General features: G+C 37.4%; 1 protein-coding gene across 1 annotated transcript in view; it reads left to right on the top strand.

Annotated features, from left to right (window-relative positions):
- LOC142358701 (NEDD8 ultimate buster 1-like) overlaps positions 1-6,062 on the top strand; it is a 32,168-nt gene extending 26,106 nt beyond the window's left edge. Inside the window, exon 5 of the mRNA XM_075410227.1 lies at positions 5,748-6,062. Coding sequence (XP_075266342.1) covers positions 5,748-5,936 — 189 coding nt within the window. The 3' untranslated portion in view covers positions 5,937-6,062. The remainder of the gene's footprint in view (positions 1-5,747) is intronic.
- Positions 6,063-16,226: the final 10,164 nt, after the last annotated feature.

Below are 16,226 nucleotides of genomic sequence, written 5' to 3'. Positions count from 1 at the left end.
AAGCAGTTCTACCTTACTTTACCAAAACGTAAATCTAATCATGGACACGGAAGTTTAAGTTTTACGGGTCCACGAGTTTGGAAGACTTCATCGGCTGAGTTTAAGCGCAGTGAATAGCATCCACCATTTCGAAAAAGAAAGATTAAAACTCTCTAGAAGTTTTTTAATAATAGTTGTTTTTTTTTCACTTCGTATAATAGATCAGCGTTATTTTTGCTGCAAGTTAATAGACAGGTCGACAAAATTGAATCGCGGAATGTTTTTCATTTCTGCGAAATTGAAAATGCTACTTTACTATCCGCGATGAAATATTATAAGGAAGCGGCTCTCAGATCCTTGTACATAGATCGAAGAGCCGGATTAGGTCCCTCAACAAATTGAGTAAGAGAGCTTACCACTGCTTCTCATGACGCCCTTCAAAGTGTTTGTTTATTTATAGCCGCCTCAGCTTCTCAGCCGGCTATTATAGCGCTCCTATTTTTTTACTTCGTCGAATAAAATTTTTTTGCTTTACCTTAGTTCACAGCTTGTACAACATTTTGCGTGAAACTTTTTTGACTTCTCTGGGCTAGTTTCACTCTTTTCACATTCTGCTAAAAGTGTTTTAAGACAGCAGTCGCTCAGCAAAGCAATTCAAAGTTAACAGAGTCAGCATCAAAAAACGAAATCCGAAATAGAAATGGTATAATTTTAGATGCCCGGTACTCAAACTTCGTTCTTAGTTACCATCTCTAATGATTATTGTTATTGATACTAGCCCCTGTGTAGTCTCACTACAGAACAGGAGTACGTTCAGCTCCAAAATGACATCAAAATAGTTTGCACTTTAAAATTGTTTTTTACAAAAATCATTTTTTCCCTATTTTTTTCACTTCTTTGAATCCCAATCTTCGTTATGAGAATCAACGGCGGCTATTTTCCGGCAATATGCTTGGTATGTTTAATTATGTTGCGAAATATGGCAGATGAACGGTTTAGTTCACTCGAAAAATTATAGTAACGTTTCAAAACAATTGAGGAGAAAGAATTTGACACCACGTCGATCCCAAAGGGCAATCACTAAAGAATTGCGTTATTTAACTTTTTCGACAGCAATATAAAAATCGGAAATTCGAAATGAATGACTAAGCTTTCTCTCTTCAAAGAAGGTTTTCTTCTAAAATTTACAACAGTTTTGAGTCGAAGAGGCAGCGAACTGTTCAACTTTATGACAGGACTATCAAAATAGTTCGCACTTTAAATTTGTACAAAAATCATTTTTTCCACTGGTTTTTTTCTTTTTTAAATCACAATCTTGGTTATTGGAATCAATGGCGGCTATTTTCCGGCAATCTGCCGGGTAGGTCCTTCAGTTCAAATATTAAATTTAAAAGAAAATAATCGATTTTTAAGTGCCAATTCATTGCTTTTATCTATCGTCTTACCTGTTGAGTTTTGTTTTGCCCTCTTTGCTGTGTCCTGTTAACCGAGCTCATTTTAAGAGTCGGATTTTGCTTCATGTTTCATCGTCAATTTTTCAATCTCATGTTATCCGGCGTTTTTATATTATATTCACCGGTAAAATTCTTTCAAGCTTTCTTGCAAGGAATTCTGCATTGCTTTTGTGCATGTGAGATGCACCCCTGCCAAATTCACTTCTGAGTGCAAGAAGTTTTTAATCAAACAGTGATGATGAGGGTGATGATCTAAAATTTTTAAATAGAAAAATGTTTGTTGTACATCGTTGGGATGTACATTTTTTTTCGAAAACATAATATTAATTAAATTTACATTTTTGAAGCAGAATTTTATTACTAGTTGGAATAACTGAATCAAATAACCGAATCTTGTTGTCTAGTAATAGAAATTTTCCTCGAAAAATGAATACTTGTTTTTTTCTAGTTTAGCTGTGATAAAATTCGTTACTACGTTTCTAACGGTTTTTACATCCAATATAGCACGTTTTAAATCAAATTGTGATAGCTCATTGCTTTACTGGCTGATTTTATATCAGAAGGAACCCTAAAATTTTCAGTAGATTAGTTACCGAATTTTAATCTCGATGTTATCAGTAATCTGTTGGTCAAATATGTTTTGAAAGATGCGATATTTAATTGACGACTAATTACTTATCTTCCAGAGCATCAGCTTTAGTGTTGGATTATAAAATGTAGCATCAAAACGGTTGGATGTTTGTGGGGATGTCTATTAACCGATCCTCCTTGTTCTTCCGACCCCACTTGTGGGAGGAGGAACTATATACTCAAATGGGTTTTTTTTGTGCAGACAATTTTGGCCGATCGATATATTCATCGTAGAGAAATGTTAGTGTTATCATTAAAAAGCTCGTCCAGCGCAGAATTCGAAATTAAAAGATTTTTTGAATTTCATCTTTTTTTCGAAGAGTTCTCGAGGTTTAAAGTTTTGTGTGAACACGTGATATTTGGCATGATTTTGTTCACTTTTAGGGGAATTTTCGTTCAAACTAAGATTTTTCCATAAAAGTATAATTTCAAAATTACATTTCACGCCACAAAATGAATCAATTCTGTGTTCCTAATAGACGAAAGGCGATAAATAGACTAGATCTGGTCTCATAGGGAAGTTTACCATCACAAAAATTTGAATTCTAATTGAGAGCTTCTTTTAGAAAACGTTTATTTTTTTATTTCTAAATCACCTAGAGGCTAGTCACTTTTCATATCGAGGTTCCATGAATGACAAAACTTATTTACAGTCAAATGAAGCCCAATGAACAAAAAAGTCTTTTCAAAGAATCACTCATGTTTTTTTGGCTTCGCCTCTTAACTAATTGAGTTTTCGTAACTTTAATTGAAATTTTGATTTTTGAAGTTTTACAACCTTTTTGGAGTCCTATAGCATAGACTCCTTAACTAAAAGTGCAATAGGTTTCGTAATGAGCATTAACTGAACCTATCTAGTGCTTTAAATTGACAGCTAACGGCTGTTGAGACTTTGAAACTAAATTTTCGGAATTTTTTTTTAAATATTAATCAAACATAAACTTATATTCGTGAACTGTAAGCCAGTCTCAGTAATTTCAGAACCCCTTTCTTTCCTACTGCAACCAAAATTAATCTGGTTAGCAGTTTTATCTATTAACTATTGGTCATTTGACTTCAATGCTTCAAGGTTTCGAAAAAAATTCAAAATTATTTTCAAATTTTTTGTACCTTTTGAAATCTCACATTTTCTTAATATTGATAGCTCCCATTGGCTTAGAGAAGACGTTCAATGGATCATAGTGAAAGTTTTCAGAGAAAGAACATATTTTTTAATTGGCTTGGACACTTTCTCGCACTTTTCTACTCAATTTTTGGTTTTGCCTATATTTATTGTTGTCTTCATAGTCATAAGACTTACTGTGATGTTTTACTGATTACCTATGCTTGACAAACATCTTTATCCTCTTATCAAGGCATAACTAAGCGTATTTATGAACATGCGTTGAAAGCTATTGAATTTAATGGCTGTCAAGACAACATTTTTCGAAAATTTTTATGAACCTTAACCAATCGGTAACTTTTTTTCGTGAACTGTAATTCAGTCTTAATTTCAAGAAATTCTTCCTTTCTACTTCAAGCAAATTTCATCTAGTTAGCGGTTTTGTCTTCTTACTATTGGTTTTATGACTGATGCACGAGTTTTCATAATTTTTTTATTTTTGGATATTTTCGTAATTTTGGTTCCTTTTGAAATCTTATCACATTGTCTTATTATTTATAGCTTCTATTGACTTAGAGAATGCGTTGGATTGATCATAGATCAAGTATTCAGAGAAAAGCTTATGGTTTAAATGACCCCGACAATTTCTCGCAATTTTCGTTTGAATTTTTGGATTTTGCCTGTATTTGTTGTGGTTTTCATAGTCAGTGACTTGTTGCAATGTCTTATTGATGACTTATGAATGTCAAAATTGTTTTGTCCTATTGATTCCTAATTTAGCGTATTTGTTTGGCTTTCGTTTAAATCTATTCAATTTAATGACGTTGATACTACGGGTTTTCTCAAAAATTTTGTGGTTTTAATGTATTTGTTCATATTTGTTGATTTTTGAAGTCAGAATGTTAAAAAAAGAAGAATCCCATTGCTGTTCAAGAATTAATAGAAAATAGAAAAGTTTTTACTGAAATTTTCTTTTTTCAATGGCTTTTCGCTCGACACTTCTCGCTCAATTTTTTTGAATTTGCTATTTTGCCCGCTTTTTTTAAATTCTTTGTAGCCGTAAAACGCTGCACCAATCTCATAAGCTTGTGATTTAGTATTGAATGAATGAAGTTACCCGAAGCAGTCAGTTTATATTGAATAGTCATAAAGTTTATGATATTATACAGTTTTCAAAAATTTTTCGAGTTTTTTCAGTTTTTTGTTTTCGTCAACTTGTAACTTATTCTCATCAGAGAGGTCGAATGCAATTCCTTGTTTTTCAAAAATTAACATTTCTACTGATATTATGTTGTAACGTATGTTTTGTTTGTTGGACAATCTGCGTTTTCGTAAAAGTTTTGTAGTGGTATAAGAGTGGTATATTTGTCTTTTTCTCTTCTTTTAGCACATTCGGGTAATAATAGATCCCAATTATTTTCAAATGTGCCCAGAATGAACTTATTTATTTGTTCAGTATAACTTTTAGCTGAATTAGTATAAATTAAAGCTGAAATAATAATACATTATTCAGATGATAGCTAATGATTTTAATGGCTTATTTGTTTTCGTAAATTATTGGTAGTTTTTTTGAGTTTTTCTGTATCTTTAGTCTATTCCTATGGCTTAGTCTAACCAAAGACAGGTCCCGTTGGTTTCACAATGACGTTTTTTAAAATTTATCAAGAATTATTTCGTTGTAAGCTGATGAATTTTAAGACTTGAAATTATTTGGTTCAAAAAATCTTGATGGATTTTTGAAATTCGCCTCATTGTTTCTTCTCTTATTCGACTTGTTACCTAATCTCATTAAGAAAAATTTCCATCTGCTGTTTAGTTAGGAAAAAGTTAGTTTGTGTAGTTAAGGTTTTATCTGATTGCATTTTAACGTTGTTACTAGGTGCTTTTAAATTTAGATATTGATTTTTTGCCTTGAAGTTTTTGTTTTTTTTGCTTATTTTGTTTTTTGTTTTTTTTTCTCGTAGTCTTTTTTTGATGGCAGATCTTGCGAGTGTTGTAATGAGGATTGGCATTATGTAATTCAATTAGTAGTTAGGTTTTGTAACGAGTTTTTTAAACTCAAACATCTATTTTTGTTATTTCTTCATTTGGTTGACAATTAAGTCAAAAATGTAGTTGAGCTCGGGTCAAAACATCATGTGCGAACGCGCATTAATGAGCCTCCTTGTTAATATTTTTGTACAAATGCAAGAAGCAGAGCAAAATCACAACTCAGTGCCTTATCTAATATGCCCTGATATGCCTTTTCAAATTTGGGACACAGTCTAAGGGATACTTATTTTGTGACTCTTTACATTCAGTTCGATCTTCATTTAGCCGTTCGATCTATAGAAGTCATTTAAGTAAAAAAGCATGCAGCTCTATTGTAATGCAAAATGTAATTATGTTTTTTATTTGTACTGTGCATGGCTTTCGTTCTGCTTAGATAATGTGTTCTTGGTTCACAACTGCACAAGATTGTTGAGACAATTAATTATAGTGTAGTTTTTCGCAGCTTTGAGCAAAAAATGCTCCGAGCTTTGAGCATTTCATGAACCGATTCATCATACTTTTCGAAGAAAAATTGTTCTTAATAATTTCAGGTGACTGACACAGTAGAGCAGATAGAAGCCGAAGAAAGGAAGCGGAAGCTTGAGGACGAGGCTGAGAAAAAATTGCAAGATGTCATAACGAATGAATCTGGAGATGACTATCTCGATCTCGATTTCAAAACTGAGATGCCTTACATTGAACAGTATCTTGCTCTTTTACAAACTGTTCAGCAATTGTGATGCGATTAAATTAGCCAAATTAAAATTAGTCTAAATGAGTTAGCGTAGTTAATATAAATATTGTAGATCGTTTAAACTCAGGCTATGATTTTAAACTGCAAATTATTGAATTAATATTGCTGTTTATTTTTTAGTTATGGCTCCCTAAGAACGAATGTGTAGCGCGTAATTTGGGGTCATGTTGATAAATACGTAATTCTGTGCTCAGAGAAGCTGTCATCATTCTTAAAAATGCCAGAGAATATTTTGTCAGAGCATTTGGTCAATTAAACATTAGTAAAGGAAAGCTGAAGAGTAACTTTGTGTTCAATTGCTTTCGAACTAAGTTTGATGGAACTATTGTACACATGTGTGTCCTTTTCTATGCAAAATTTTTGCTTGAAAGTTTTAGAGCTTTCGTTCTAGAACATTTAAGTCTTGCTCACTTAGACGATTGTAAGCTAGATAGTAGCAAAACCAGTGTGGAGTAGTGGGTAAGCTGCCATCCGAGAGGTCGCGGGTTCGAACCGCATTAAAAATTCTTAATTACACCCGCTCTAGATAAAATTGCCGCAACTTTTTGTTTGAGAACATTTCGCCCGAAGTTTGTGGGTTTGTTAATTTTGATGCGAACTGGATGTGTTCAGATATCTGGAAAACATGCCCAAAGATGCTTTACATTGGTAGTGATCGTTGTGGGCGATGTTCAGGTCACTCACACAAGGCGATCCGTACGATAATTAATCTGGATATGTGCAAATCTAAATAATTGAACCTTAGTAACTATCAATTTTTTGGCAAATACAATTTTCTGAAGTTTTAACGTATTTGATGGCTTTGCAGATCAATCGTAACCGGTAAAATTTTAACCACTTCTTTGGATAGCACCATCTCGTATACCTCTGCACAAACCATTACCAGCGGGAAAGAAAACTATTTTGTTCAGAAACAACTTTTTTGGAGGGATACTATATTAAAAATAGCACATGCGCCCGGAGGAGCAAAAACTATATTCCGACTAAGCTAGGGTCCGAGACAAAGTAGACCCGACGGGTTTTGATCTCTAGTTCTAAAACATTTTTTTAACTTACCATGAATCTCTCAAGCTTAAATTCATTTTTGAGTGATCCAACTATCTCATTCTGAAATTAAGTTTGTTGCTAATATAAGAGATTCAGTTCGAAAGAATCAAAGCCATTGTAGCTTGGTGGTTAAGATGTCAGCTTCTTATCCTTGAGGTTGTGGGACCGAAGCCCTCTGGGGGCGAGATTTGTGCAACCATACAGATCTTCTTAGCAACACCGGCACTTAATTATCTTGCCCCTTCTGTTGTCTGAGAGCAAATCGTCCGACGGTAGTTTGTTTTTTTTCCAAAGCATAAAAATTTGAATTGCATTACGAGGGTGCTGCTTTTTTCAGACTCTGATAATTATAGGCGAGGTTCCTTTACTATAATCGATCAATTATTCGTATTTTTTGAAATAAATGGCGAACATTAAAAAAAGGATAGTCAAACTGGCGCTAAAACCAGAAATCCAATTCGTAAAGCGTGCGCATTTGGGCGCATGCAACCACTTTAATAAATAGTGCACTAGGTGTTCAACAAAAAATTTTCACGTCATTTGAAGAAATTTTCCATGTGTAGAAACAATACACTAGGCTGCGAAATTGGTTGGGAAAGTAGTTTTTAGGTGTTTTTGGTAGTTATTAAACAATTTGCAACAATTAATAGTAATGTCAATATGATAAGTCTCAGTGATAACAATTTTGATCAGATCTTCAAAAACGCATGGAGGATAATTATGTCAAAAAAAGCAGCAGTGGGGTTGAGTTGGGTTGAAAATTAAATGTGTTGGGTTATGGACTTTTGCAAGCGGAATAAAAAGCGTTTTTAACTAAGTAAAAGAATTAATTTCTCAAAGATGAGAGAATAACAAAATGATATTTTACAGTAGAATTTAGAGATTTACAGGAGAGATCTGATTATTAGATCAAGATGGTGATTTGAATTTGGGGATGAAAAAGGACTCAAAAATCAGCTGTATATATATACCCATTATCAGTGTGAAAAAGTCAAGATACAAAATTAATCATAGCACCGTGATTTATAGTGGGGGTCGCAAAGCTTACCCAATATGGTTTGTTCCTGCAAATCAGTCGCAAAGGGAACCATAAATGCAATGCATTTGCACTTTTCTAAGAATTCATTCACACTTCCGAAGATATCATCATCATTTAATACATGCTGGGAAGATTTTATAACAATTAATCTAACTCTAATAATAGTTATCTAGATTCACCAATTTGAACCGATTATTGATTCTAAGCACCATTTCTTGACGATTCATTTATATAATTTCTTTGATCGAAGTCATATTGCTTGTCTTTCTAATCTGGTAAGTCAAACTTTCTTTCTAATTCTCACTAAGTTTAAGACTATAGTTTGATCGATATTCTAACACCCCCAATCAGACTTGAGCTGATTGCGTAGAGTCTGTTCCCATCGAAACTGCTCTGAATGTTTCCACTTTCGAAACGGGTAAGGACTTTGTGAAGATATCCGCTGCCATTTTCTCTGTAGGGACGTAATGAATTGAAATAGGCCCATCCTCCGTCTTGTCCCGGATGAAGTGAAACTTTGTTTCGATGTGCTTGCTCCTTTTGTGCATGACTGGGTTTTGGCAGAGTCTGATACAACTTTGGTTGTCTTCTCCAATTGCTATTGGACGTTTCTGTTGGATGCCAAAATCCTCTAGAAGTTGTTTCAGGTAGATTGCTTCCTGAACTGCTGCTGCCATGCCCTGATATTCTGCTTCTGATGAAGAAAGAGCAACTGTGGCCTGCTTCTTGACACCCCAGCTGAGTGCTGCGCCACGTCCGTTGAGCTTGAAGTAATAGCCCGTTGCTGATTTTCTGTCGTTCACGTCTCCCGTCCAGTCTGCATCACTTTCCCCCACTAAATCATAACTAGCCTCATTTGTGTAAGTAAGTTTTAAACCTTTTGAACCTTGAAGATATCGCAGAAGTCGTTTTCCGCACATCCAGTGTTGATTGGTAGGTGCATTCATGTGTCTGGACAGAATGTTGACTGTGAACATGATGTCTGGCCTCGTCTGTTTGGCCAGATACAGAAGTGATCCAACCAATCTTCTGTAGATCCTCTGGTCCACTTCTTCGTCTCCGTTCTGTGCTATCTGAAGTTTTAAATTCAAATCAGCTTGAGTTCTTGAGGGTTTGCATTGATCCATTTGAAACCGCTCAAGCATTGTTTTTATGTAGCGTTCTTGGTCGACTGTGACTTTGCCCTCTTCTCGTGTGATTCTTAGACCCAGAAACCAGTGTAGTCTCCCTCTGTCTTCCATGTGAAAGGTTGCTTTTAGTGCCTTTTTGACATCAGAGACCACTGTAATACTTCTTGATGCTAATATGATGTCGTCAACCCAGACCAAGATGAAGGTGTGATCCTCTGCCTCTGATCTTGCGAACAAGCAGGGATCGTTCCTGCTTCTGGTGAACCCCTGTCTCAGTAGGAAGTTTGCCTGCTCTTTGTACCAGTTGTTAGCAGCCTGTTTCAAACCATAAACTGATTTATTTAGTCGACATACTAACTTCTCCCCATCTGATGCGCGTTTTACAAACTCCTGTGGCTGTTCCAGATACACTTATTCCTCGATTGGTGAGTGCAGGAAAGCAGTCTTGACATCGAATTGGTGCATCACATGGCCCTACTTCGCTGATAGCTGAAGTAGAATCCTGAATGTCTCTGGCTTGCAGGTAGGCGCAAAAGTCTCAAAGTAGTCCAGTCCTTCCAATTGTTTGAAGCCTTTCGCCACATAGCGCGCTTTGTATTTGTCCACTTGACCACTGGGTCCCAATTTCACTTTGTAGACCCATTTGCCCGGTATGACGTCCCTGTCTGGGGGTGGTCTCACTAGGTTCCAAGTCTCGTTGTCTTGGAGTGCCTTGACCTCGTCCTTCATTGCCCGGTGCCACTGGTTCCAATCGTCACCTTGCTTGGCTTCGTAGACTGTTTTGGGTTCCACATAGTCGCCCTCAGTCACAGCAAGATGGGTCCTGACTTGTCCAAAAAATTGCGGAACATTCCTTGCTCGTGTCCCTCGTCTGGGCTCTGCTCTGTCCGCGTGTTCCAGTGCATCTTCATTGAAGCCAACTGTCTCTAAATCTGAGAAGTCTTCTGTGTCACTGTCTTTCAGTGACTCTGAGTCTATGTGACTCCCTCTTGTTGCAGTAGATCCTTCATCTAGTGCTGTTTCTCCAACATCCGAGGTCTCTTGTCTCAGTGTTGTTTCTTGAGTATTCACGCTCCCTGCGTCATGCCACTCCTCCTTTATTGCAGTAGATGTGTCCTGTCGTTCTCTGTTGTCATCGTCTTGATGACCATCATCTGGGTGCCAGATTCCCAGTTCCGACCCATCATCTAGTAGGTCAGCCGTTTCTTTGTTGTCAGGGATTGAGCCCACTTCAGACTCCTTGATGATCACATCTCGAACTGCCATCACCTTGCGTGTGTTGGTCATGTACACCAGGTATCCGTTTTCTCCTTCAGTGTAAGCCACAAACTTTCCTTCCAGTGCCTTGGGTTCAAGTTTGCTGACTTCTCTGTCCCTCTTCCTCATGAAGACTGTGCAACCAAAAATAGATAATTTACTAATTGGAAGCTTAGGTTCTATACCTCTCATCAGCTCTGCTGGGCATTTTTCTTCTCGTCTCACAACCAAGTTTCTGATCCTTGCTGCGTGAAGAATTGCTGCTCCCCACATCACCTTGGGATGTCCTGAGTCAATGAGCAAACATCTTGCCATCTCCAGCAGTGTCCAGTTGCACCTCTCAGCTAACGCATTCTGTTGTGGCGTCTCTGGTATGGTCTTCTCCTGTAGAATGCCTGCATCTAAGCAGTACGTCTTGAACTGCTCTGAGAGAAACTCCTTCGCATTGTCTTGCCTCAGCTTGGGCGTCCCCACACAGAACAAATTTCTTCAGGCTGGCCAATGCTTCACTCTTTGCCCTAAGCAATTCCACAAACACAAACTTCGTGTACTGGTCTGCAAGCACTATGCAGAACCGGAACCCTGACAGTGACTTTACTCTGAAAGGTCCCATCACGTCTGTGAACACCCTCTCCAGCTTCTCTTCTGCTTGGGTCTCTGCCACTCTTGGTACTAGAGTCTTTGTGATCTTGGCCAATGCACACACATTGCATACATCATCGAGTTGCCCCACTGTCTCTGATGCATTCCTGACCACATCCGCTTGATTCAAATGACCCAATCGTTTGTGCCACTTCCTTGCACTGTCAAGTTTCACGCTGTTGGAACTCATCTTGAATTCTAGAACGCTGCAGGGTAAGTAAAACAAATTATTTTCTTGTGTTAGTTTTACCCGAGTTCCCTTCTGGAGTTTCATGCAGCTGTTTCCTCTCTCGAAAGTAAAGCTATGTCCCCACTCCGTGCATCTTGAGACTGATAGGAGGTTTGAAGAATAGTCCGGCACACACAGAACATTTTTGAGTTCGCATTGGAATTCCCCTTTGTTTGGGGGTATGCTGATCCTCAAACAGCCTCTGCCCACCACTCTGGAAGCCTCTCCGTTGGGATTTCTGACCACTGATTGAATGGGCACAAAGTCCAGGAACGCATCGATGTTCGTCACTATGTGATCTGTACAACCACTGTCCACTAGCATGCCTGCTGTCTTCCACTGGGTAAGAGCTGCCCAGCATTCCTCGTTTGGTGTAGCCAATGTTGGACCCATTGCCACTGACTCATGTTTGCCTCCATCTCTTTGTCTCTTGCATGCCCTGTCTAGGTGACCCTTCTCACCACTCTTGCTGCATTGTGCTGTCTCCTTCTTCCTGCAGTCCTTGGCAAAGTGTCCAGGGATCCCACACACAAAGCAGTTTCTCTTCTTGGGTCCCTTCTTGAAGTCACGCTTAACTGCCAGTGCCACTGAACCACTTTGTCCCTTGTGTCTCTGCACCGTGCTCTCATGAAAGTTCTGCAGCCTTTTCCTCAACTCTGTGAAGTTCGTTGCCGTGTTGAAGCTTTCCTGTATAACAAAACTTTCATACCTCATTGGCAGACCATTGAGGACCAAGGCATTGAAGAGGGTCTCTGAGACTGCTTCCCCTGCTTCTTGTAGCCTTGTGGGCAACTCCTGTCCTCTGATGAAGAAGCTGTCCAAATCCTCAGAATCCTCGAGCTGCAGTCGAGCAAGCTGTGCCACTAAAGTCACCACTGTCGGCGTCTCCACACTCTGAAATCTCTCTTGCAAAAGCTTCCAAGCCTTTGCTCCATCTCCAATGCCATCATCTCCCACACAGTCATGTCTCATCAGCATGAGGGTTGTTGCATCTAGAGTCAGTGCCAGATGGCACCACACATTGTTCCGTTTCTCCTTGATGTCTGCAACTTCCTTCTCATATGCATCCTTCAGCACCTTGTGGTTCTTCTTCTTATCATTGGTTGCGCCATTGGCCAGTGGCGCAGGCTCATTATTGGGTTGCTCCTCTGTCCCATAGTGATTTGTAGAGTCCCTTCGTCTGCTCTGCATCATCGCCACAAATCTTGTGCTCCAGATTGGAAAGTCCTGTGCCTTTCCTGTGTAGGTCAGCAGCTTCACTATCTGTTGATCCAATGGTGTTTGAGCAGGCAAACCAGTTGTGAAAAGAAAAGGTACTAAGCAGAAAATGATTATGACTGTCAAGAACAAATTAGTTTTGTTTTGGAAAAGGATTATTAATTTTATGACTTAGAAAATTGCTGGGCCCATAACCTGTTGGGTTATGGACTTTCGCAAGCGGAATAAAAAGCGTTTTTAACTAAGTAAAAGAATTAATTTCTCAAAAATGAGAGAATAACAAAATGATATTTTGCAGTAGAATTTAGAGACTTACAGGAGAGATCTGATTATTAGATCAAGATGATGATTTGAATTGGGGGATGAAAAAGGACTCAAAACTCAGCTGTATATATACCCATTATCAGTGTGAAAAAGTCAAGATACAAAACTAATCTTAGCACCGTGATTTATAGTGGGGGTCGCAAAGGTTACCCAATATGGTTTGCTTCTGCAAATCAGTCGCAAAGGGAACCATAAATGGAATGCATTTGCACTTTTCTAAGAATTCATTCACACTTCCGGAGATATCATCATCATTTAATACATGCTGGGAAGAATTTAAATCAAGTAATCTAACTCTAATAATAGTTATCTAGATTCACCAATTTGAGACGAATATTGATTCTAAGCACCATTTCTTGACGATTCATTTATATAATTTCTTTGATCGAAGTCATATTGCTTGTCTTTCTAATCTGGTAAGTCAAACTTTCTTTCTAATTCTCACTAAGTTTAAGACTATAGTTTGATCGATATTCTAACAAAATGCATTAAATACAGAATTCGGCGGCGCTCACAATCTATTACCTTGTTTTAATTGAGACAACTGTTTGATCACAAACAACGTAGAGCACATCAAATTTTGATCTCAACTGAAATTTTTGAGTTGAAAACAAATATTTTTGAAAACTCTATAATCAAAACAAAACTTGTATACCAACGTCTTCGCTTGTGAAATGATTCAAAATACAGGTTTTGGATCGAAAGATTGAAAAAAACTCTAAAACAAAGCACATATTTATTTAGCTGTCCACTTGTATGAGCTGGAGCGCAAACAATTTTATAGGCCAACTAAAACTCATAGAAAAAAAATTTTAGGCACGTCACTATTAATTTGTTTTGAGGTTTTTTGTGAGTCTCAGATGAGTATTGACTGAGGGTGTTTTCTTGAACGAAATGTTTGTTGGAATATATTTAAAACAGGAAGAGAAATGCAAGAAAAAAAAGTGTATGTCAAACTGCTGAAAAACAGAAGTGCAGAGAGAGGATAAACCTCGTTTCCTTTTCACGTCGCTTTTTTCACGGAAAAAAAGATGCAGGATTAATATTTTTTCGCCGTTTGAGGAAGCTTCTCTAGATCACGTCTGGCGTTCTCAAAGCAGTTTTTTTCTAGCTCAAAATGGAATATTTTTGGTTAAAGTTTTAAATTGTCTGATTTGATTAAAGAGCGTTTGAAGCATTTTTGACCATCTCAAGCGTATCCCTTTTCGTTGCAAATTTAGGCCGTTTTTAAATTAGGTCGCAACTATTAGCAACAACAGAGGTGGAAAGAAACGCAGGCGCAAAAAATACAACAAAAAGTGAGGTGGAAAAAACCGTTAAACCAAAAGAAATTTGAGCGGAAAGTAGAAAGGAGCAACGTCAATGAAACTACCAACAATTACTATTAAGGGCGATATCAAAACCGCCGCGCAATGGGTCAAACTTATATGGTGCGCAGCAAATGCAATGATGTTCGAGCGATAGACTTTTATCAGTTTGTTCGGCAGCAAATCTAATCCTTGTAGTCAAAATGAGTAACCTTATACCAGGCAACAACTCAAGACCATGAGACATTTGTGTGCTTTCAAAAAAATCAGGTATGCAGTGTGCCTTTATTATGGCTATGACATCGTCACTGTAACCCAAAACAATTGCAAATACGGCTTTGAAGGCTCGTCATGCCCTTGAATCAGAAGAAGAGAAGTATGGCACGAATGAAAGCCACTGTTTGTTAGGGTATATTCTTTTGTGTCTGTAGCTGTCGAAGCGCTCAAGGGTTTCTCAAAAACGCTCCGCAAAACGTTGAAGACAATTGGAGAATGGCCGTTATTGCCGCCAGTGAAAAATTTTTCGAAGGTTTGTCAGTTGTACAAAACAAACTGACTCTGTCAATTTCCGTAATCGCTATCCGATAAACCGCAATCACTTACTCGAATCTTGTTCGTTATTTTTTGTTTAGATTTACTAGAAAATTGTTTTTTTTTTGCGAACCGTCCCGGCTCTATAATTTGGGTTATTGATAGCACTATTTTAATCAGGCGATGCAAGAACGCACTGAGTAATTATTAATTGGTCTCAAAAACAATACTGTTTTTGGACTATACTGTTTTTGTCATACAAGGTCAATAAAAAGGCCACCTCGATATATTATGCCAAGGTTATAGAAGTCTTGACAAATATTACTTGCCTATCAGTTTAGCAAAATGTCATTTTTCGGGAACAGGAATTGAAAAGCTCGGTTACAAACTTGTAAAAACTGCAATATCGTAATTTTAATTTAAAAAATCCAGCTTTCCTCTGACATCCTTCGCCTTTAATTTGAAAACAAGTAAGAACGTTTGTGCATCACCATCACGTTATTTTAAATAGCGTAATTTTGTTTCAAATCCTCTCAATTATGTAAATCACTGCATCCTTTACCTGAATACTGAACAAACTTCATCTATATAGATTGACCGCAAACACAATTGAATCACACAAAAGAACAGTTAGCACTTGCAAAAAATTAGCAAACTACAAACTAAACATCTCAGTCATAACGTCTTCCCAATATGCAGATAGACATCGTTCAGTCCCTTTTATAGGATCTCAAACCCACAAAATTCAGTTCCTTTTACAGGATCTCCAGCATGAAACACTGTTATGCCGCCACAAATTCATCTAATACTCTGCCATCTACAACGAAGTAACCTCAATTTATGAAATTCTGTACTCAAACACAATGCAAACGCACAGCTCGAAATTGCCACAAACTTTATCTATAATTCTACTCTCGATTTAGACTGGCCACAAAAATTTAGACTGTTAAGTCTGGTTTTAAACGAGTCACCACACAGCGAGCGTCTCAATGCTAAATTGTTATTCGAACAACTTCCCAGATAACTAATAACTCATTTATTAATAGCCACCCTCATCTTCTCAGCCGGCTATTATAGCGCTCCTATTTTTTTACGACTCGAAGAGGAGTATTGGAGAAGTCCTTTTTTAAACCAATTTTATTGGAGCGATTTTTGAAGCAAGAAATTAAACGCATGAAAATTTTGGAGTGATTTTAGTGCTGAACAAAAGTGAAGAGCGGTGCGAAAAGAGAGTGGTTTTTGTTCATACGGCTGTTTTTGAGAGAGCGAGAAATTGATGTGTGAAAAAAATTTTCTTAGCGAGCGAAATTTTTGTGTTCACGTGCGGTTTCTGAAAGCAGTTTTTTTGCAACTTTTGATGTTACTAAGGTTTAAGGTTATTAAGGTTTGATAATGATATTGTATTAGTTTTAGGCTTGTCTTGATAGGAATTGAAGGTTTCAAGTAGTTAGTTTGAGTTTAATGATATTTTGGAGGTTTTGCTTACTTAAATATTTTTTGCCTGTTTTTTTTGTTTTAATGCTTTAAGTGAGATTTGAATAGAAGCTTGTTA

The sequence above is a fragment of the Convolutriloba macropyga genome, chromosome 2 (genome assembly GCF_964194025.1).
Source record: "Convolutriloba macropyga chromosome 2, txConMacr16.3, whole genome shotgun sequence".
NCBI lineage: Eukaryota > Metazoa > Xenacoelomorpha > Acoela > Convolutidae > Convolutriloba > Convolutriloba macropyga.
The sequence above is the reverse complement of the archived record's forward strand: the minus strand, read 5'-3'. Positions and strand labels throughout refer to the sequence as shown.